The sequence below is a fragment of the Aulonocara stuartgranti genome (assembly GCF_965226115.1).
Source record: "Aulonocara stuartgranti genome assembly, chromosome: 4".
NCBI classification, from domain to species: Eukaryota; Metazoa; Chordata; class Actinopteri; order Cichliformes; family Cichlidae; genus Aulonocara; species Aulonocara stuartgranti.
Window position 1 is genome coordinate 27,507,625 of NC_138942.1, and position 20,977 is coordinate 27,528,601.

The 20,977-nt window shown below is 42.3% G+C and overlaps 4 protein-coding genes across 13 annotated transcripts in view; 2 read left to right on the top strand and 2 right to left on the bottom strand.

Annotated features, from left to right (window-relative positions):
- Positions 1 to 2,770, bottom strand: part of hmox1a (heme oxygenase 1a) — a 26,924-nt gene extending 24,154 nt beyond the window's left edge. Inside the window, exon 1 of the mRNA XM_082530201.1 lies at positions 2,753 to 2,770. The gene's annotated coding sequence lies outside the window, so the exon portion shown is untranslated. The remainder of the gene's footprint in view (positions 1 to 2,752) is intronic.
- The window catches only part of hmgxb4a (HMG box domain containing 4a), a 7,033-nt gene extending 3,024 nt beyond the window's left edge, over positions 1 to 4,009 (top strand). The window contains exons 7-13 of the mRNA XM_082530193.1: positions 2,014 to 2,189; positions 2,279 to 2,360; positions 2,464 to 2,528; positions 2,612 to 2,708; positions 2,799 to 2,962; positions 3,085 to 3,207; positions 3,346 to 4,009. Of these exons, the coding sequence (XP_082386319.1) occupies positions 2,014 to 2,189; positions 2,279 to 2,360; positions 2,464 to 2,528; positions 2,612 to 2,708; positions 2,799 to 2,962; positions 3,085 to 3,207; positions 3,346 to 3,390 (752 nt within the window). The 3' untranslated portion in view covers positions 3,391 to 4,009. The remainder of the gene's footprint in view (positions 1 to 2,013; positions 2,190 to 2,278; positions 2,361 to 2,463; positions 2,529 to 2,611; positions 2,709 to 2,798; positions 2,963 to 3,084; positions 3,208 to 3,345) is intronic.
- Positions 4,010 to 4,757: 748 nt separating this feature from the next.
- LOC309704784 (GTPase IMAP family member 7) lies at positions 4,758 to 12,993 on the top strand. The gene is made up of 3 exons (XM_082530194.1): positions 4,758 to 4,902; positions 5,277 to 5,425; positions 10,826 to 12,993. Exons 1-3 carry the CDS (start codon positions 4,878 to 4,880, stop codon positions 11,678 to 11,680), a joined length of 1,029 nt encoding a protein of 342 aa, XP_082386320.1. The 5' UTR covers positions 4,758 to 4,877; the 3' UTR covers positions 11,681 to 12,993.
- The window catches only part of LOC309704787 (uncharacterized protein), a 62,781-nt gene continuing 53,358 nt past the window's right edge, over positions 11,555 to 20,977 (bottom strand). For 4 of the 10 annotated variants that reach the window (XR_014276372.1, XR_014276373.1, XR_014276375.1 and 1 more), the window contains 3 exons: positions 18,143 to 18,347; positions 13,280 to 15,047; positions 11,555 to 11,642 (listed from right to left, as the gene is read on the bottom strand). Coding sequence is in view for 6 of the 10 variants with exons in the window: in XM_082530204.1 (XP_082386330.1) it covers positions 14,899 to 15,047; positions 18,143 to 18,347 (354 nt within the window). In the remaining 4 variants the exon portion in view is untranslated. The remainder of the gene's footprint in view (positions 11,643 to 13,279; positions 15,048 to 18,142; positions 18,348 to 20,977) is intronic. The other 6 variants (XM_082530207.1, XM_082530206.1, XM_082530205.1 and 3 more) reach the window with 6 other exon arrangements.

Here is a 20,977-nt window from a genome sequence, read left to right on the forward strand (position 1 = left end):
ATACACTAAGTTAAAAATAAATTAAACATCAGGGCAACTCCAGAAAACTCAGCATTCTCTAAAAATAGTTTAGGCTGTTTGCTTAAGCAAAGTGTCCAAGAGGACTGGCTAAATATGAACGTTTTTCCACCTCAAGTGAAGGTAACAGTGTATGTCTGTATAAGTCTGTAGTTACTTGAGATACAGTTAGCTTCAGTTTATGCTCCATTTAAAAAAAAAAAATAGTAACATACTGTCAGATGTCAAAATCAAATCCACTGTCATTGTGTTGGATAAAAAGACAGAAAAACAAACAAACAGCTGCAAGGCGATAATGAGTTAACTTGGAAAGTATTTCAGTGCTCGACAGCGTGAGGAGGGCAAGTGGAGCCTGAGCTGTTCCTCTCTGGGTGACAGACACATTTCTAGGGCTAGCAAACTAAATGTTTCAGGTGTCTGATATCCTCTGTTTTCATAAAGCATTTTTAAAATCGGCTTCCTATGTTCAGGTTCAGTGTTCACCTCAAGTCAGTGAGGCATAGGTAAGTGATTGCCTCATGAAAGCCCAGTTCAGCATGAAACAAGGATCAGCAGTAACCACACAATGCAACTGTAATAGAATAAACAATGATAAAGATAAAACAAACTACACTGTGCATAGTGTTCAAAATAAAGATAAACATAAAAATGTGATCAACAAAAAAGAATAAACAACTGTGGTAAGAGTATATTGTTGTCATGTCAAGTACATTAAGATAAAAACTAGTGTGTGAAGTTGGCAAACAACATTATGACAAACAGTCTGAGCAGACTGATGAATGGGACCTGACCGGTTTGAATGTCTCATGATGTGATTTGTCTTCTGATTAATGCTGTCAACACAGTGGCTTTTGATGACTAAGGGAAATGGCATTTGAAGGTTTCTGCCAGGAAACTCTGCTTTGGAGGACACCGTCTAGTGTGGGATTTAGCTAGGTTTGAAGCAGAAGCATTTCATTATCCTTTAGTTCTCACCGAGAGCTTTCGCAAATGATATCATGGAAGGAGGTGGCATTTAGAGGCTGAAGTCTTTAAAAGCTCTTTGTAATGTAAACACAGCTGTAATGTTGGCAGGGGAAAAGCCAGTGATTCTTTTCCTATTCACTGCTGCTACATTTTACAGCACGCTTAAGCTGAAATGAATTGATGTGACTGCTGAAGCTTTATAGCTTAAAATGATGTAGGTTAAACAGCAGCCACCACCTCTTTTTCTAGTAGTGATACCGGCCTGGAGGCATGTTTAACGGGTGGGGTTAGTCATGAGGGCCCTCTCTGAGTTAGTCACTTTGAAGCACTTTGAACTAAGTGTGAGCTAAAAACCACTGGGAGGAGGGTGCTATAGGCTCCAGATTCTCAATAACAATATTTCTGATGATATAGAAAAATGCTACTTGTATTCAGCAGCATTTATAAGTTTAAGTAAATAAAGGTTATTTGCCATCCTCCTTTTCCAGTTAGCTACTGCCATTAGTGGCAGTCAGCAGCTGCACAATATTGTTAGTGATTTAAAAAAAAAATCCACCTGGGATGTTGGATCTTGGGTTGAACTTTTTTATCCAGCTGCTTAAAGCCCAGCGTTCCCACCGTCTAACCTAATCAGTAATTTCCTCTTCCTGTCATATGGTGTAAATTTGTTTGCTTTTAGACTGCATAACACCAACTTCTAGTATCTCCTCCTTCATAGTCTGGTTGTACTTGATCGTGTTTTTGTGGTTTCCACTTTTAGCAGGAACCGTTTTCTTGCATATTCTGCAAAGCGTTGTGCTTTGTTTGAGGCTGTTTCAGGTACTAAACTGTCATCAGAGACCAACACAGGATTGTGTCATTGCTTCCTTAGAGGAGAAGGGAATTAATGCAGTTATTGGGCAGTTGAATTGATGAGTATTAATACTGACTCCATCCATAACAATGTTTCACAAAAGGGCCCATTTCTTTTCTGAAGCCAGTGTAATTAACTCTACATCTGCCCATTTATCTTTGTATGACTGTCACCAGACTCATCAAAGAGCCACAGTCACTCCCATCTCACGGTCACTCACAGTGCTGTGGGCCCTATGTATGCCATGGGCACGCCTATCCCTCCGCACCACCACCAAGGCAGCGACGGTACGACAGAGAAGAAGAAGAAGGAGGACAAAGATCGAGACAAGCACGAGAAGGATAAAGATAAGGTGAGATAGTATTTAGTTACATTTCTCGTTCTTTGTAAGGAAATGTTAATGATGTGCTCAATTGTTGTTGTTGTTTTTCTGTCATCAAGCCCAAGAAGAAAAACACAACAGCGTATCAGGTGTTCTGTAAGGAGTACAGGGTCAACATAAATGCAGAACAGCCGGGACTAGGTGAGAAAAACTTTGAAATACAGTATAATTTGTGATGAAGCACTTTAAATCTAACGGTAAGAAAAAAACATATAAACTGAATGGGTTTGCATATAATCTGCAGTGTTTGGCGAACTGAGTAAAAAGTTGGCAGAGGTTTGGAAGGCGATGCCTGAAAAGGACAAGCTGGTAGGTTTTTGTCTTTTGCTATAATCCAGTGTGGCTTACACTTAAGTGCTGGTGGTGTGCTTCATGTGTGTGTTTTTCTGTAGGTTTGGAGGCAGAAAGCTCAGTATTTGCAGCACAAACAAAACAAAGCTGAAGCCACGACGGTCAAACACAAGACGTCCAGCGAGACCAAAAGCAAAGGTATATTTGACTGTGAGCGCTGTGTTTTTTTTTAGTCCACTCACTGTTGGATCTTTGCTGCCGTCTGTAAGTGCCGTTTTCTCTGTAAAGTTGCAGGGACATCGACAGGAGTGGTGTCTCCAACCAGAGCGCCTGGCACCATGTCCCTGTCCCCGGCTCGAGTCCCAGATGTCGATCCCATCGATGCAGCGGCTCACCTGCAGCTGCTGGGAGAGTCTCTGTCCCTAATTGGACATCGGCTCCAGGAAACAGAGGTGAGTTTTAAATGCGCACACCTATAAAAGCTTTTATCTAGAAATAAAAGCATAAATGCAAAGTTTTAAATTGAATTTGTTAATGTGCAATGAAACCAGTAAGCCATGTTTTCTCGCACTAGGGGATGGTGGCTGTATCCGGGAGTTTGTCTGTTCTTCTGGACTCTATCTTGTGCGCGCTGGGCCCGCTGACCTGTCTCACAGCACAGATACCACAGTTAAATGGATGTCCTCGAAACGTCCTGGTATCGTACCATCAGCTTCATTCAATTCTTCACAGATTCTGCTGTTAAACGTTTCTGCTTGTTTTTGATAACCGTTCAATGTATAATATGTGGTTTTTATCGCTAACTGCTAACAAAGCTCTTGTCTCCTTCTGTCAGTCAAATACATTGGACAACATCGCCTACATCATGCCTGGACTTTGAGGAAAAGATGACTGGAAATCTGGGAGAAACACTTGACCAGGGAGATCCTTTGGACTTTAATTTAAGCCTCGGCTTGGCATTTGAAAAATGTGGATATTTTTAGCATCGATGTGTTTTTAAAGTGTATTTTTTTAAGAACTTGTTTCTCTTAGATTTCTAATTGCTGTATTTTTGAATGGAACATGTTAATCTTACAAGGCACGTCAGCTTGGTTTTACTGTTACTGTACAACTGTCTGTTTTATGGATGGATGTAGTGGACTGAATGTGTGTGTTTGTGTATGCTTAGCTCTTCAGTGGCACGTTAATTGCATGAGAGTTCAATACATGTCTACATATTGAACTTTTTTCTTTTTTACAGAAGTGTACAGAAACCTTTAAGTTCCCTGCTAATCACTGACATAATGTAATATATTTCACATCTGCTTAGTTGTTCTTTTATTCTGTATAAATGACTCATTTTATACATGTAATATTTTACTGTGTATATAACATGTGAAAACTTGATTGAATACACCTTTAGGTGTGACTTTGTTGTCGTGAAGAGCTGTTCCAACAATTCACCGCCGGCTTAAACTTGAACCATGTGGCAACATTAAAATGATCACTTCCCAGATTCAGCTAATATTTTTTAATGAATTCTGAGTGTCCATGCTTCCATGTTTATGTCAAATGTTGACCCTACCATTCAGTTTTCACAGTAGAAATTTAGACTCGTCAGACCAGGTACCATCCACTACTCTCTGATTGTGGTGAACTGTAGCCTCAGTTTCTTTTTCATAACTGACAGGACTGGCACCATGTGTGGTTTTCTGCTGCTGGAGCCCATCAGCTTCAAGGTTTGATGCGTTGTTTAGTCAGATCTTGTGCATACTGTGGCTGTAATTATTTAAATTACAGTTAACTAAGTCATTGGATATTTTCTTTTATTCAGACAACTGTATAAACCCTACAGGTGTTTGTGTGGTAAAATCCCAGTATATCAGCAGTTTGAGACCAGGCCGTCTGGTACCAACATCCAGACCATGTTCGAAGTCACTTTAATCACTTTTCTTCTCCCATTCTGATGCTCAGTTTGAACTTCAGGAGGTCATATTGACCATGTCTGCATTTCTAAATGCACTGAGTATTGGCTGGTTAGATATTTGCATTAACAGCAGATGGATTGGTGCAGTTATAAATGGCTTATCTGTCTTACCTTATGAGTAAGAAGTCTATGCTCAAAAACCAACTGGTCATTTGATAAATAAAGTCATCCAGTTAAACTGAGTAAATTATTCCCCCCGAGTTAACAATTGTAAACTTCGGACATCCATGCCCTGATGTGCGCATGGTGCCATCAACACTTCCCACAACAGATGGAGCTGTGTTCACCTCTGGCGGAGTGAACTTCAGTGTCAGAGGCAGGGCTGAGTCAGCCCGCAGGAATTAGGAAGTGTGTGTTTACGCCTGATTCAACGCTACATACGACAGCGAGCAGGAACAGAAATGTCAGCATCTGCTACACAGTCAGGTAGGTTTGATAAATTGTCTCGCATGTGGCGTTTCGGGGGCAGAAACCATGAAATAAGAAAGGAAAGTTAGGGGCGCGGCTCCTCCACGGTCGGTTTACGGGAAGCAGCAGCTGCAAAGGGCGCAGCCAGCTGAGGTGAAACGCTTCAAAGCTCAATGTAGCAGACGAGCTTACGACACGCACACCCGGCAAACAGGGTGGGCCTTATCTCTGTAAACAACTCGCACGATAAAGAGCAGACAGCTTATACATGGCAGTTATTTTGGGCTATAAGTGAATTTAAAAACTCGGTCCCTTTAAAGTGAGGACACTTCAGTGTATGAAATAAGTGCAGCGTGTCATGAAAACGTTTTTTTCTCTCTCTTGTTGAGCAGAGCTGAGGCTGGTGGTGCTGGGCCGGAGTGGGGCAGGGAAGAAGACTGCAATATGCAAAATCCTCGGCCTGCAAGACTACCAGCAGGACACAGATGATGATGCTGTCCAGGAGTGCAGCAAACACAGAGGGGAAGTCGCGGGCAGACAGGTAACAATAACTGACGAGTATGGACTGTGGTCCTTTATAAGTTCACCTGCTTATTTCTGAAGTCTGCATGTCTCTTTTGTGCTTTTGAAACATTATAGCCAGATGTTTACAAAATACAATACCTTAAAATATGAGTATAAATGTCAATAAAAAAACAAAAACTTTATTATCTATTAATGTGTTAATTTCCTAAACAGTTAACATTAATATCGAAGTACCCCAGGGTTCAATTTTGGGTCCTCTGTTGTTTTATGTGTTTTTTTTTTTTTTTTTTGGTTAACTTTTTTTTATAATGGTGGTCATTGAGACTCAGTGTCTCATTACATAAGAGGCCTGTTTCAGACAAAATTATTACAATTTAGATTAAATATGATTTAGTTTTAAGTTTAGTCTATAAAGTAATAATTTACCTACATTTAGTCCACCTACTGTAACCTGCCAGATGTATGTTCATAATATGATTATACAACAATCAGGCATAACATTATCACCACCTGCTTAATATTGTGTTGGTCCCCCTTTTGCTGCCAAAATGAGCCCTGACCCATCGAGGCACGGACTCCACTAGACCCCTGAAGGCCTGATCTAGCATCAAAATGTGAAGGGGGGAGGGCTCTATTGATTGTTCTTCTTTGTCCAGCACATCTCACGGATGCTTGATTGGATTGAGATCTGGGGATTTTGAAGCCAAGTCAGCACCTCAAACTCATTGTGCTCCTGAAACCATTCCTGAACCATTTTTGGTTGGTAGCAGGGTCCATTATCCGGCTGAAAGAGGCCACAGCCATAGTTAATACTGTTTCCATGAAAGGGTGTTCATGTTCTGTAACAATGCTTAGGTAGGTATGTCAAAGTAACCACATGGTTCGCAGGATCCCAGGTTTGCGTGTAAAACATTGGCCAAGGCGTCACACTGCCTCTGCCAGCTCACCTTCTTCCCACAGTGCATCATGAGCCTAGATGTTCCTAAGTTAAGGGATGCGCACGCAGCCAACCATCCATGTGATGTACAAGAAAATGTGGTTTATCAGACCAGGCTACCTTCGTCCATTGCTCCATGGTCCAGTTCTGGTGCTCATGTGCTCATTGTTGAAGCTTTTGGTGGTGGGCAGGAGTCAGGACCCACTAAAAACTGCCACGATCAAGGGATAATCAGTGTTACTCACTTCACCTGACAGTGGTTAAAATGTTATGCCTGATTGGTTTACAGCTACATGCTAAAATCAAGTAGCAGGTTGCTGAAGAACTGTCAGCTACAGTGGTGAAGACGACAAACTGACCATCAAATTCATGTTTGTCTTAATGTTTGCCATAAACCTGCCATTGACTGCAGATGAAAATTAGTCTGTGTGGCATATTTACATGAAGGATTTAAGGGCTTGTGTTAATATTTTAAACATATATGTTTAAAAACATATAAACATGATAAATATTAAGGATCCATTTCTGGTTGTTTTGGCGACACCAGTGGTTACAATGGTTAATAACAGAAACATGTTTGTGTGAAAGAAAATGTAACTCCTAATAAATCTCTCTCTTCTTGTTAACGTGCTGCTGCTTAATCGTGCAGATGATAGATGCGGTCTGAATTTTGTCCAGTGGCATTTCCTGTAAACACCTTCTTGCATGTCGACATCACTGAATCCTCTCATCTGAAATGCAATCTGATGTACTCAGACGCAACAATGAGCACGAATGCATTTAAAAGCCAGTTTTGCAGTATTCATTTGAGTTTCTTACCTCACAGGAAAAAAGAAATGTGTGCTTAACCAACCAGGCACATTTAAATGATTAAGAAAACCCACAAAATTAAGCATGACTGGGTTTCAAAATTTTGCAAAAAAAACCAATAAGCAACTGTGAAACTCTCGGGGCGTATCTGCTCAAGGCTTTGGTTTACAGCGCTCGCACCAGCCAAAAGAAACTGAGCCAACAGACCTGGGTTTGTTTTAACACGTTAGTTGTAAAATCATAGCCTTGTTATATGTACTCTATGGTGTGAAATCTTGATGCACACTGATACTAAATATATTCATCACTTTGCAGCTGTTGCTCTCATGTGGTCAACTATATATATAAAAAACAAACAAATGTGGTTAATAGGCTCAGTAATTCTACCATTAGCCTTCACACCAAAGCAAAAACAAACACCTGAATCTGCTGGGTGGTCAATGCAGTTAAATTTGTTTTACAGCCTCCAAGGAAGGCAAAGTGGATGATACTAATAAATGTATCATCCACTGCTCATCTCTATTCATCTAACTTCTGTGATGCTCTAATGCTATTCTTTATTGATAAAATTCATAAAATACACTTAGACCTGGACCCTAATGCTCAATGTAGCTTCTCTGTCCTAACTTCTCCCCCTTCTCACTTCCTCTCTGTTTTTCAACTTCCATCCTTAGTTGATATTGCTGATCTCATCCATAAATCAAAGCCTTCTACCTGCCAGCTCGATCCTATCCCCACTGTCCTCGTCAAAGCCTGCTTACTCCCTCTCCTTCCCCTCATATCTGCTATTATTCACTCTTCACTCACCACTGGAACTGTTCCTGCTTCCTTCAAAGTTGCTGCTATTACCCCAATTCTGAAAAAAACTGGTCTAGATCCCAACAACTTTAATAATTTTCGTCCTATCTCCAATCTACCATTTCTCTCAAAAATCCTTGAAAAAATAGTTGCTTCACAAGTCCATCTTCACCTAACTGATAATAACCTTTATGAACAGTTCCAGTCTGGCTTTCGTCCTCTACATAGCACTGAAACTGCTCTTATAAAAATAACAAACGACCTTCTTATAGCAGCTGATTCTGGTCTCCTCTCCATCCTTATCCTTCTTGATCTGAGTGCAGCTTTTGACACCATCTCTCATCCCATTCTCCTTAGCAGATTAGCTTCTATTGGTCTCTCTCACACTCCACTAGCCTGGTTTAAATCATACCTATCTGACCGCACTCAGTTCATTCAATTAAAATCCTTCACTTCTCAGCTTTCTCCTTTATCCACTGGGGTGCCCCAGGGATCTGTCCTCGGGCCCCTTCTTTTCATCATCTACCTTCTTCCACTCGGACATATTTTTCGTAAATATAATATTCAGTTCCACTCCTACGCCGATGACACCCAGCTCTATCTCTCTACCAAACCTGACTCTACTCTTCCTCCACCCTCCCTCATCCTCTGTCTAGCTGAACTTAATTCTTGGTTCTCCTCCAACTTTTTTAAACTCAACAGCAATAAATCGGAACTTCTTCTGGTTGGCACTAAACGACTGCTATCCAGAATTAACAATTTCTCTCTCACCATCAATAACTCGCTGGTCCCTATCTCTCCCTCTGTGAAAAGCTTGGGTGTCATTCTCGATAGCACATTATCCTTTAACTCACATATCAATAATATTACACGTGCAGCATATTTCAAACTCCGTAACATTAATCGCCTCCGCCCCTTCCTCACACCTCACGCCACTGCCATTCTCATCCATAATCTTGTTATCTCTAGAATTGACTACTGCAACTCATTATTATTTGGCCTCACACAAAAATCTATAAACAAGCTCCAACGTGTCCAGAACTCTGCTGCCCGTATTATTACTAGGACTTCTTCTACCCACCACATCTCCCCAATCCTGAAGCAACTTCACTGGCTCCCGGTCAAATTTCGCATCCATTTTAAAATAATTCTGTATACATTCAAGGCTATTCATTCTCTCTCTCCACCGTACCTCTCTGACTTATTACAGATGAAGCTCCCATCCCGCTGCCTCAGATCATCTTCTCTTTCTCTCTCTGTTCCCTCTGCTCGTCTGATCACAATGGGAGGGAGGGCCTTTAGCTGCTCTGCCCCTCGACTTTGGAATTCCCTACCCCCGGACCTCAGAAATATTAGTTCATTCTCTCTTTTTAAGTCCACCCTCAAAACTCATCTGTTTAAAATTGCCTATTCTTAAATTTCTGTATGTTTTAACTTTTATCTTCTATTTTTACCATTGTGTATATTTCCAGTTTTTATCTGTTGTACAGTGTCCTTGGGTGCTTTGAAAGGCGCTATTTAAATAAAATGTATTATTATTATTATTATTATACTGCTGTGAAATGCTTGCCTAGTGTAATTCTAATATAAGCAAACAAGGCAAGATACATTTATTAGTGTGAAGGAACTGCTGACAATGGACAAGGACAGGAGGATGAAGGGGAGGGAGATTAAGATATACACAGGCTGTAAATAAAAGATGGATGTAGCCACTGTGGTTGTGACCCACATTTTTTAATCTTAATTTTTTAACATTAGGGTTTGGCTTCCACCAATGTTTTGTTTTTTTGTTTTTTTCCGAGTCAGAAGTGCCCGTATTAGGTCAAGATTGTGAATTTCTGTATCATAAGCTAATGCTAACAAGCTTGCTTGCCAACCTGCATCTGTAAACTGTATGAACAGAGATACTGGCTAATGCCTTGTAATAAACTAATAAAATACTCAAGTTTTACTAACCAAAACTGGAGTGCACACTTCTCGGACGGGCTGTGCCACACAGAAAGCTTTGTTATTTGTCAGATAAGCTATTAAAAACAGGCCAAAGGGCCACAAGCAAGAACTCAACTGACTAGCCTTAAAAAATTCAAATAGGTGGATTATACAAACATACAATTGTTATAAGGATGTGAATAAATGTTTGAGACCAAAACTGTTTTAGCTGTAAATGTGTTATTTTCATTTCTGAGTCGAGTATTTTAACAGCAGAGGATCGACTCGCTTTTGGAGCCAGCCTCAAGTAGTAATTTGAATTAGTTGTGTTTGAGCCCTGAGATTTGTTCCTTGGTTCCATAGCTTTCACTGGTAACAGATTGATCCATAAATCTGTGTTAAACTGGCTTCTGCAATTCAAATTCTGACATCCAAGAACAATTTACAGGTCAAAGGGAGCTAGCAAACTGCAGGTTGTAGTAACTTTCAGTGGATCAGCAGAACCACTGATGCTAACATGTAGTGGATTCTGTAAGGCTGTAATATTAGGGTTTGCTATAGAGTTAGTGTATTATTAAGACAAGAGTAAGTCCTAAACACACTTATAGATAAAGATGCAAAGGTATCTCAACAGTGCAGTCCAATGTAGTTCAGTCTTTTCATATTTTTTCAGTGCTTTTATTTCCAACATGAAAAATGTGTTCAGTAAATCTCTGAATTTACTGACTTTAATCCTTATAAAAGTGTAAATATCCATGAAATTTGTGAAGAAATTTTGGAATTGCCATGCACACACAGACTGAACTTCATTCACGTAGTGAGTTCAGTTTAAGAATACCAAAGTAAAAAAAAAAATCTTTGTAAATAAGACATTTTTTTAAACAGGTGCATTGTAATCAATTGTAATTGCTTTTTCTTTATGCTTCTGTCACGTCTCTGCAGGTGGTGATAGTCTCTAGTCCAGCCTGGTACGGTTCAGGTTGTAACTCAGAGGAAAGAAGAAATTACATTTCTTCCTTCATTGCCTCATCCAGCCCTGGACCACACGCCTTTCTGCTCTGTGTCCCAGCAAACCAGCCGGCTGATGAAGAGGCCAAGGCACTGGATGTCCTGAAGAAGCTCTTTGGTTCCTCTGCTGTAAGCAGAAATACCATCATACTCTTCACCCACACAGATGTGCTGGATGAGGACGAGCAGCTGGAAGAATACCTCGTCACATGGCGAAAGGACCTAATGGAGCTGGTGGAGAGATGTGGAGAGCGCTACCACACCCTGGAAGCCCGCAGTGGAGAACAAGATGGAAGGACATCGGTGGAGGAGCTGCTGGAGAAAGTCGAGCAGGCAGTTATGAAGAGTGGGGGTTTACACTTTAGCTGCCCTCTGTACCAGGAGGCTGAGGAAAGGGTGAGAGAGAGGCAGGCAGAGATAGTGAGACAAAGAAGAGAGGAGCTGAATGACCAGGTGTCTCCCACAGACTCCCAACTGGAGAATGAGGAAGAATTGGAAGAGGTCCGCGAAGAAGCAGAGAGGAGCATAGGTGACCTGAATGTAGATGTAGATAGCATTTTTCCCTCTACTGATGTTTCACCTTCCACCTCTGCTCCGTCTTTCCTCGGGGGCTTGTGGGAAAAGCTGACTGGGTGGATTAGGTGGCTGTCCTCTCTGGTGAGAAGGGAGTCGCTGCTGGGGTCACTGGTCGGCCTGTTCGTGGGAGGGACGTATGGAGGTATGGTTGGGGCCACTGTGGGGTCTGTGGCTACTGAAGTGGGGCGAAGAAAAACAGAGAAAACTAAATGAGAAGCAATCTCATGTTTAAGTTGCACCTTAAAGCCACTCTACTGTGTTCCACAAACCACTGTATTACTGGGCTGTGGGCTTACCCACTAACACAAAATAACATGTTTCCCTGATTACAAATAATGCTTTATAGATCAGTTTTAACCCGTAAATAAGGACAATTATTTACGGGTTTGCTGGATTTGAAAAATCTTTCGGCTGGTATGTTCTCAAATGTAACTGCCGCTGTCTTTTTTGCTAGCTTAGTATTCAATATTGTCGGCATGACTCAGATCTTTGCCTCTTTCTGTACTTCAAGTACATGAAGACGCCATCTCGTCTGTAAACAAACCACTGAGTGGTAGCGAAAACTTGTCTTCCATGCAAACTGTGGGAGACTGCAGCAGTTTGCTGTAACCAAAGTAATCAGAGGTTTTCAGTGGAGCACTGGACACACCTTATTTCAACTAGTGATAGCACGCAACCTTCTGCAGCCACTTGCCAATTGATCAGGGAATGCACATTTTTTTCCTAAAGACCGTTAGTTATCAGCTGGTTGTGGAGGCCTCTGTGACTGGGACCTAACAGAGCATCCGAGATGTCCTGATGAATGCAGCTTTCTAACCAAGCTTGCTAGCAGTGTTCTTTTTTTTTCACGTTGGCAAATAGTTGGTTCTTAACACAGTGAAAAGACACATAATAAAATTTATTTGGGGGTGGCTGGTTCTGTCCAACTTGCCTTTCCTTTTAGCTCTATTTTTGATCTCCATCAGCTTCTGAGGAAAATGTCAAACTTTTAAGCTGCTGTGTTCACAAGCTAGTTTCTGACTTTGCTGTTTGTTTGTGTTTTCCCCTCCCTTTTCCCTCCCTTCCTCTGTCAATGAAAAAAGTCAGCGAAAACGTAAAAATCAACAAGCTTAAAAAAGTTGACCTAGAGTGCAGAGCTAGCGCTACACTAGCTCGTCAAACTAACTGCATCTAAACCCATTACTGTGAAAATTTTGAATATCCTTTTAACTTTCCTATAAAAAGGATATCATACAACAGCCAAATCGATTATTCATAACCTTGCAAGCAGCTCGTCCTTATGAGTGGACTATTACTGATCTCTAAAGAAATTATTTATCATTAAGTAACAACTCCTGAACCTGTTTTATGCTTTTTAGAGAGGGCACAGGGAAGGCTTGAAACACTTTTGTTAGGAGGCAATACCAAGAAGAATCCACAAGGTGGTGACATTGACCTTTATATAGAAGTTTGAAGTTTTCTGAGGTGAACTGAAAGATAATCATTTACTGCCTACCAAGCAAATAAAAGCTGCTGTTTTAAGTACACTCCAGTGTGATTTTTTTTTTTAATCTGAAGTGATTGTTCTTCACAGAGATGAGCTGTGGTTACTTGTAGTATGTATGTGTTCTCTTGAGATGCTTTTCTACAATGGCTTCTACCATACTGCAGATTAAAATGAATGGATATAGATATCTGTGGTGCGAGGAACAAAAGCCCAGGGTTCACGCTGGAGCAGATGAGTCCCTCAGACTCTCTCAGCAGCACACAATGGCTTTGACACGGCAGTAATTGACACTCTTGCTTAAACCGTCCATCATGGCCCGTCCTTACATCTCTCTTGTTCGCTGTTGCCTCTTGGTCTCTCTAAGCTGCCGGCGGCTCTGCCTCAGGAGCAGCTAGGCGTTTCCGAATGTGGGTGGTCCGGCCAGGGTGGGAGGGAGAGAGCAAGGCAGGGAGAAAAAGGGAGAGAGAGAGAGAGAGAGAGAGAGAGAGAGAGAATTAGCCCGGCTCTCATGTTTCCCAAAGAGAGAGGAGAGGGAGGGAAGGACAGGAGAAAGAGAGAGTGAGTGAGAAGCAGTGAGAGAGAGAGCAAGAGTCAAAGGGAGAGAACAAGCTCTGGGACTACATCTGTCTTCCAGATGTGGCCTCCTCTTGTCTGAAACGGGGAGGAAAAAAAGGTTTTAAAAGTACAGGAAAATTAGTGCTAAACAGTTTTTTATTGTTAGGGATTACACATACAGTACAGACTACAGCATACAGCACCAACTTCAGAACCCACTCACCAGGATATGCTTCTTTTCCCCCCTGCTTTATGAAACTGCACGCTAGACTCCTTCAAGTTAATGTATATGAAAGAACACCTGTCCAAATATTATTCAGTCTTAGTGGATACACACCACGGATAAGGCAGAGAGCGCGGAGACGGAGTTGGAAGTCTGGAGAAAAATTAATGAGAATTTTTTGGGAGTGTAATTATTATTTTTTTTTTTTGTTTTTCCAGAAGGATGTGGCGTACATAAGTATCTCAGTTCAGTAGCACTAATCAAGACCAGTTCCGTAGCTTGTGACGGCGGCCAGTATTAACTCTGGAGGATGAGACCTCACTGGGACAGAGAGGGGAGCTGATTTGTGCCTGTATGAAAAAAGCAAAAAGCCCCCCAAAAACAAGCAAAACATGTGAGGGGAATCAGCAGCGAGCCGTCATTGACTCACAGGCGGTAACTTCTCTGCTCCTCTCCCTCACGGCAAAAATGTTGCTGCGAGGGCCCTGCGGTCCCCCGTCGGATCCAGTCTGGTGGTGGTAATGGTGGTGGTGGTGGGGGAGGGCAGTCCGCCGTGAAGACACGGACGCCCGCAATATTTTTTTGTTATCATCGCGCCCCATGGCCTGGAAAAAGACAGCAAACCAAAGGAAAATAAACAAGATGACACACTCTTTCCCCTCACAGCACAAGGCCGTCCTTCTTCTTCTTCTTTTTTTACAGGAACAGCGCACGACCATTATGGCAAGTGGTTAAACATGTTTAAAATTTTATTTAGTTTTTTTTTTATTTACAAATAAATATGACTGTTTGCCAGATTGTAACTGGAAGAATTTGTGGGTAAATAAAACATTCTAAATATATTTGACAAAAAAGCAAAAATAATTTAAGGTAATTTAGCTCTAATAGCTGGAAAGAAATAAAGTAGTACAGCAAAATTATAATAATATAACGTTCGGATAAAATAATCACACGAGTTCACAGAGGCTGTAAATCAGCTGAGTGCTTTTTAACCCACCAATCTTTTTCCTTTTTTTTTTTTTTTTTTTAAACAGTGTGACCTCAGGAACTATCTTTCTATCTGAGGGCTGTTTTTGTGTGCCGGCATGCAGGGCTGAGGCAGCGAGCGGTGTCCGACTGCCGGCTCGCTCTCCTCCTCCTCTCTGGGTGTGCTCGCTGTGAGCCCTCTCATCTTTTTCCCATTAGTGCTGTTTTCATGTTCCTTCCTAGCGTGAGCATGTGTGGCTGCGATTGTTTACCAAGCAGTGCTTGCCCCGTCCGACTGTGCGTCTGTGTCTGTGTGTGTCCAGCGGGGAGTATTCGACAGCGGGTCCAGACTATGATAGGAAATAATCATTAAACAAAGAAGAAGAAGAAGAAGAAGAAAAAGTTATGTGATGCTTCATTTAATTATTTCTACATTTTAAAATGTAATTACTGCAGTGTTAGAAATTAATTTTAAAGTGTTTAAATATGAAATGTAAAATTTTAAACAGTGAGTCCAGACTTTTTATTTTTCTTATGTTAGCTTTAAAATTCACCAGATGTTTTTTGACTGATTTCTAACATTTTACATATTTTCCAAACGCTTCTTTTTTAAAAATCATTTAGTCACATTTGTATTTAAACCATTTAAGCTGTGATTTATTACTTTTTACTAACTCTTACAAACTTAGTATTTTGTAGGTAGTTACAGTGAGCCGTCTGACACTATACTCATCAGCTATGCAATCTATTATCAAAGTCTTCCCACTCGGCCCTGCCTGTGGGCACATATTTGGGGAGCTATTTTGGAGTATTACCTAAATTAATTCAAATTTAAATGGTCAGAGCAGACTTAAAACATTTCATGTGATCAGCTGTCAAAGGTGCCTAAAGTGGTTGATCATTGTCTCTCAAAAATAAGGTTTAAAAAGGATTTCTCAAAGTTTTAAACTCTCTGAGTACCATGTCTCTCTCTGCCATTACAGACTGCTCTACTAACTGCAGTACATGAATATAGGCATTACTGAAAATCTCAAATATGGCTTATAAACATTTTTTTAAACTAGTTGAAATTTTATATCCAATAGCTACGGGATAATTTTTCCCACCAATTATTTTTTGAAATGCATGAATTAAGGCTGTGCACTTAAATATGAGAGAACCTTCATGAATGTCAATTAGTAACACTTCATACCAAAACTGCTTTGAAAACCAAAAAAGAAGAAGAAATTAAAATGGCAGAAATAACATGGAAGACAAAGATGAGCTATTAAAAAAAGAGCATGGATGTCCTTTCTCCTAAATTTGAAACACTGCTGAAAATAGAAAAGCGTCTGTGCACTATTTCCCAGATGAAGTGGAAACTCAGAAATAGAGGCAGTGCAGCTGACACGAAGCAGCTCCCATCCATGATCTGACCATAAAGGGCCTCCAGCGCACAGAACAAGGTGTCAGCACAGACAGGAAGAAGAAGAAGAAGAAGGAAAGGGAAAAAAAACTACAACAAGAAAGAAGCCCCCCAGATGATATGAATACAAAATCACACACAGCTGCTGAGGTTAGGGCTCTGATGGACACACACACACGCATGAATGCACACCAAAGCTTCTGCACGTGTACGAGCAGCTGACTCGAGCGGGAGGACAGCTCGGCGAATCGGCCGGAACGAGAGCCACCCCTCGTCCCCTCCGGCCTGACCCGAGCCTCTTCGCCCACACCCCCCTCCAGATGTGACAGAGGAAGATGTCCTGTGCGGACAGCAACTGGAGACGGGAGAAAGAGGAAAAGGGCTGAGACTCGGATGTGCGGTCTGGTTCAGGTTTGTACGCCCCGCCGGCATCCGTCTGTTAAAAGAGAACTTCCCAATATGGTCGCCACATTTGAGTCATTTATTTTCACTCGTACAACCTTAACATACGTTCTGACACTTGGATGCCAAAAAGGCACTGGGGCTTAACTAATACCCCGTGGCAACATGTCAGAATCGGATGACGATAAATGAGTTCCAGTTTGACTCAGTTCGCTTGCCAAGGGACAGATAAACAGCTAGTAGGAGGGTAAGGTCACGGGCTCGTGTGTCTTACAGGCGTGCGGATAAGCCTACTGTTGGGACACTTCAAAGGGAATCTATGGCATGACGGGAATGGTGCAAAAAGGATGACAATCAGAATGAGAAAAGGGGTGAAGTGAGCTATTAAAGCGCACTGCAGGAGGCCACGTTTGCAGGAGGATGAGCTTTAGGGAGCGAAACATCGCGGGATGAAAGAAGCAGAAAAGCCTGAGCTCTGCTGGTGTGACAGCTCTGAGGAGTTAGCGGCCTCACGCTGCACCTCCTGCAGCAGATGGGCTTTGAGGATTGCAGGAGGGGTTGGAGGGGGGCTTCAGTCAGAGAAGAAGACAACTCACTACGCGGAGCTGCGGTGCGGGTGTTAGATGGCCCCTGAGCGTCACCATAATTGATGGATAGTGTGGTCCACATTAAGTGACATGCGCCGTTGGCTGTAAGTGGGTGCGATGATTGGGGGCCTTTTTGAAGCTGGGGCCGCGGGCTGTGTTTGAACCGTCAACAGAGACCCCTATTCTCTGTAAAGGACACCAGCCTGTGGTTTGGTCGCAGCCTCGGCACAGGCCAAGCACACACACACACACACACACACATTATCCTTCAGTAGTATTATTGGGTTCTGGGGGAGGTGACTGTATTATTCCTGCTGCAACACTGACTTAATTCAAGGCAGATCTGACCCCGGCTCGTTCTCCTCCACTTCTGCTCTATTGGATCAAGTCTTAATCCTCCCTCCACCACATGAATGGGAGACGCAAAGAGGAGCTGCACTCGCTCCTGCCACGTACATCAAATGTCACTCAGGTCCATATGCTGTCATGCAGCTTATGATGGGTATCGGCGTGTCATATGAAAGCTAGAGGAGCTTAATGGAGGCCTAGAAAGACCAGAGCTGGAGACAGATACTCTGGGAGATTGGAGCCACAGCTCGCATTGATACAATGCGTCGTCCAAACCTGGATTTGATCTTCTGTTGCCTCGGTTGGTTTTTTTTGTAGGTTTTTTGTTGGGTTTTTTTTGCAGATGCATACACATCCTCCGCCAGGAAAAAGCCAGGGGAGCTGGCCCGTGATACCACTTCAGAGTTGAGGCGCACAAAACAATCTCTAAATAGGAGCGTCTCAGGAGGCACTTTACAGTAAGCTATGACTAACAAACCCAAAGCACCTCAAAACAACGCTGGGAAAGATCCAGCTTCCGTCGAGGCAACACGAGCTCCCGCTTCTCAGCCAAACACATAATAACTCCTGCTCCAGGGCCCGTTTATTGTCATATCTTTTCAAAGTGACGCCAAACCCAAAACACACTCCACTCACACACGGCCTTGAGCTAACAAGGGATGTAGGCGAGGCTTTTTAGGGCTTTTCCAGCGACTGAGCTCACCAGACAGCCGATTGCGGGGGTCGACGGGTTTTTTGGTGCGTGTAGCGGTCCAGCTCTCACGCAGGGGAGACGCAGAGGCCCTCAGGGCGGTGGGCGCCCCCGGAGCAGACGTGCCCTTCAATCTCCATCTGAAATGAGAGACAGGCCATTGGTGCGCAGGGATGGGCCTCTGATTTGTTCTGTGGTCCCTTTGAAACCATGCATCCTGCAGAAGAGAGGAGGGAGAGAAACAGGGAGTAAACATGACAGGCAGGATGAAGGGAAAAGTAAGATTAAGATGTGCAGCTGCAGTGGCTTTACTTCAGCCCAGAGAGGGCAGTGGAATCAATGTGGAAATGATAAGACAGCGAGGAAAAAACTGGGGATACCCCGCACGCACTAACTTTGGTTCTGTGTCTTTTCAACACAAAAAAGTAACATGATCTGTCAAAGGGAAAGAATACGAGCGGCTATTTTAAAATCAAGGATTTCAACGTCAAATAACAAATCGATCGTGTTTCTGAACGCTACAAAGGAACTAATTCAATGTCAGATGAACAGTGATCAAAGAAAATGCAGAGTCCCTCCCGTACCATACACATATACAAATGTGTTTTAGTTTGTGCATGGTTTGTGCTCAGTCATAGATCGACGTGGTGTGGTGGGGGGGCAAATCGTGAGAGAAACAGACAGATTGTGGTGGCTTTGATGTGCGCTCAGAGCTCAGTCAACAGAATACATGCTAGGTGGAAAGAACAAAAAAAAGCAGTATCATAGGACAACTGTCTCTCTGCAAACCACTACAGTGGGACGAGTGCGCGTGTGTCTTTCTGGCCTGCGCACACTCAGTCATGTGCGCAGGCTATCAAGTTGTCGATCAAGAGGAGCGATGAAGCAGAGAGAAACGTTTTCTCTCACATCCTCAAGGAGGGCAGACGACTGACACACACTTAAAGGGAAACAAAACAGCCTCCACCACATCTAAATCCTGTTGTATTCTCTTCTCCTCAGAGGAAACTCGTGTGATCAGATCTCCGCCACCAATATGTTCCCCATATGTCTAAATCCAGCCGCCATTTCTTCCCCTTTTTTTCAAGAAATTTGGTTTTCGGGGTTTATGTGTGTTTATCTGCACTGTGCATCGTTCGTATTAAGGGGGTCTTTGTCTGTCCTTTTGTGAAAGCTGACAGCTCGTCACTTAGCACTGAATTGATGCGTTGCTTTCACATAAGCACGCACGCACAAAGACACACAGCAGTGTTAGAAAAACAGGCATAAATCTCTAGTTCAGAGCCCGTGTTACCCCCTTTTTTTTTCAGCAGAAAAACCTGAGTGCTCCTTTCCGACCGCAAGCTACCTTACTCTAATGGGCTCATTTAGACAAATTTATTTTGCCCCATTTCACTCTGTTATATATATTGTTAAATAGACTGGCATTTATGTAGAGCTCTTCTGCTATTTCTGGGCTTTCAAAATGTTTTTACACTACAAGCCAAATTCATTCAAATTCAGTCATATTTTCATGCAATTCAAATGTAGCAAATGTTTCAAATGTATCGACTCTCTGAATATTTTAATCAATATCTATTACATACTTTGTATTTTTTCCAAATTAGTTGAGATACTCAGAATGTGTAGAAAAGACAGATGAAAGTGAAGCTAATGTGGAAGTCTCTTAAACCTGCATTGTTGCTAGTGGTCAGTAGGGGGCGACTCCTCTGGTGGCAGATTGTGTAGAAGACTATTAGAAAATTAAATTTTCACCTTATTTATGGCCCTTCTAAATTAATTTGTAGTCTTAAGCAATAATTACAAGTTTCAGTGACTATGAATTTCATTTTATCAATTATGGTTCCATTCAGAGTAAAATAAATAATAAAACAGAGGATTCTTTAAGTTTTGGCTACTTTTTGATTGACAGCTCACTTCAGTATGAGGGATTGTTTCTTTACTTTTTCTCAGGCAGATCCACCCCCTGAAAAAAAATGAAATGAAATAAGATAGTCACAGACAAACTGCTCATCTCGAGTCCACAAACACACAGTTGGCGTCACCTTTCATATACAGTTCATGGACCTCACTTAACTACCTTCTTGTGGGACAGCGCCAGTGCCCTTGGGTGGGAATCTCTGGCATAGGCCCGGATTTGACTTGTGGCTTAGCAGTGCAAACAGATCGTGCCGATATGAAGCCCATCGAGCAAAGTCAGTGTTTTTTCAATCTAAATTCCAAGATTACTTCACTTTTAAGCACAATGCCAGACCCCAGTCACAGCCAACATCTGAATACACCATCACTCACTGAAATATTACAGACATCAGAAACTCACTCGCAGCATGGATTTAACAAAAAAAAAGGGATTGTAATCACACGGCCCATCTCATAATTAACGGATGCTATGACTCAACTTGGTTACAGCATGGTAATTACCTCAGGAGGCTGTCATATTTATTTAACTAGGAAGCTAAGACTGCTGAAGTCCAGCCATGTCATATGTTAGATCGTGTCAGATTGAAACCATGACACATTAAGCTGATTTTCCCCCCTCCTTCCTCTCGCTCTGTTGCACCAGGGTGGTCCTCACTCTGGCTCCGGCCTCGTTAGTGTGTGTGTGTGGTGTGTTTTCAAGACTGTCACAACAACATGACCCCCAGAACATTTCAAACATACACACACTAATTCTGCTCAGACACGGGCATCTTGCGTTTCCAAATCTGCACACATGCACGCACACACCACAAAACCTCTGTCCTGGCTGCAGGGATAGAAACAACAATGCTGCCTTTGACACTGACCCTAACCTCCAGTCCATCCCTCCACCCCCCCAAAGCCCTCATCGCCCTCCCACGTCCCCCA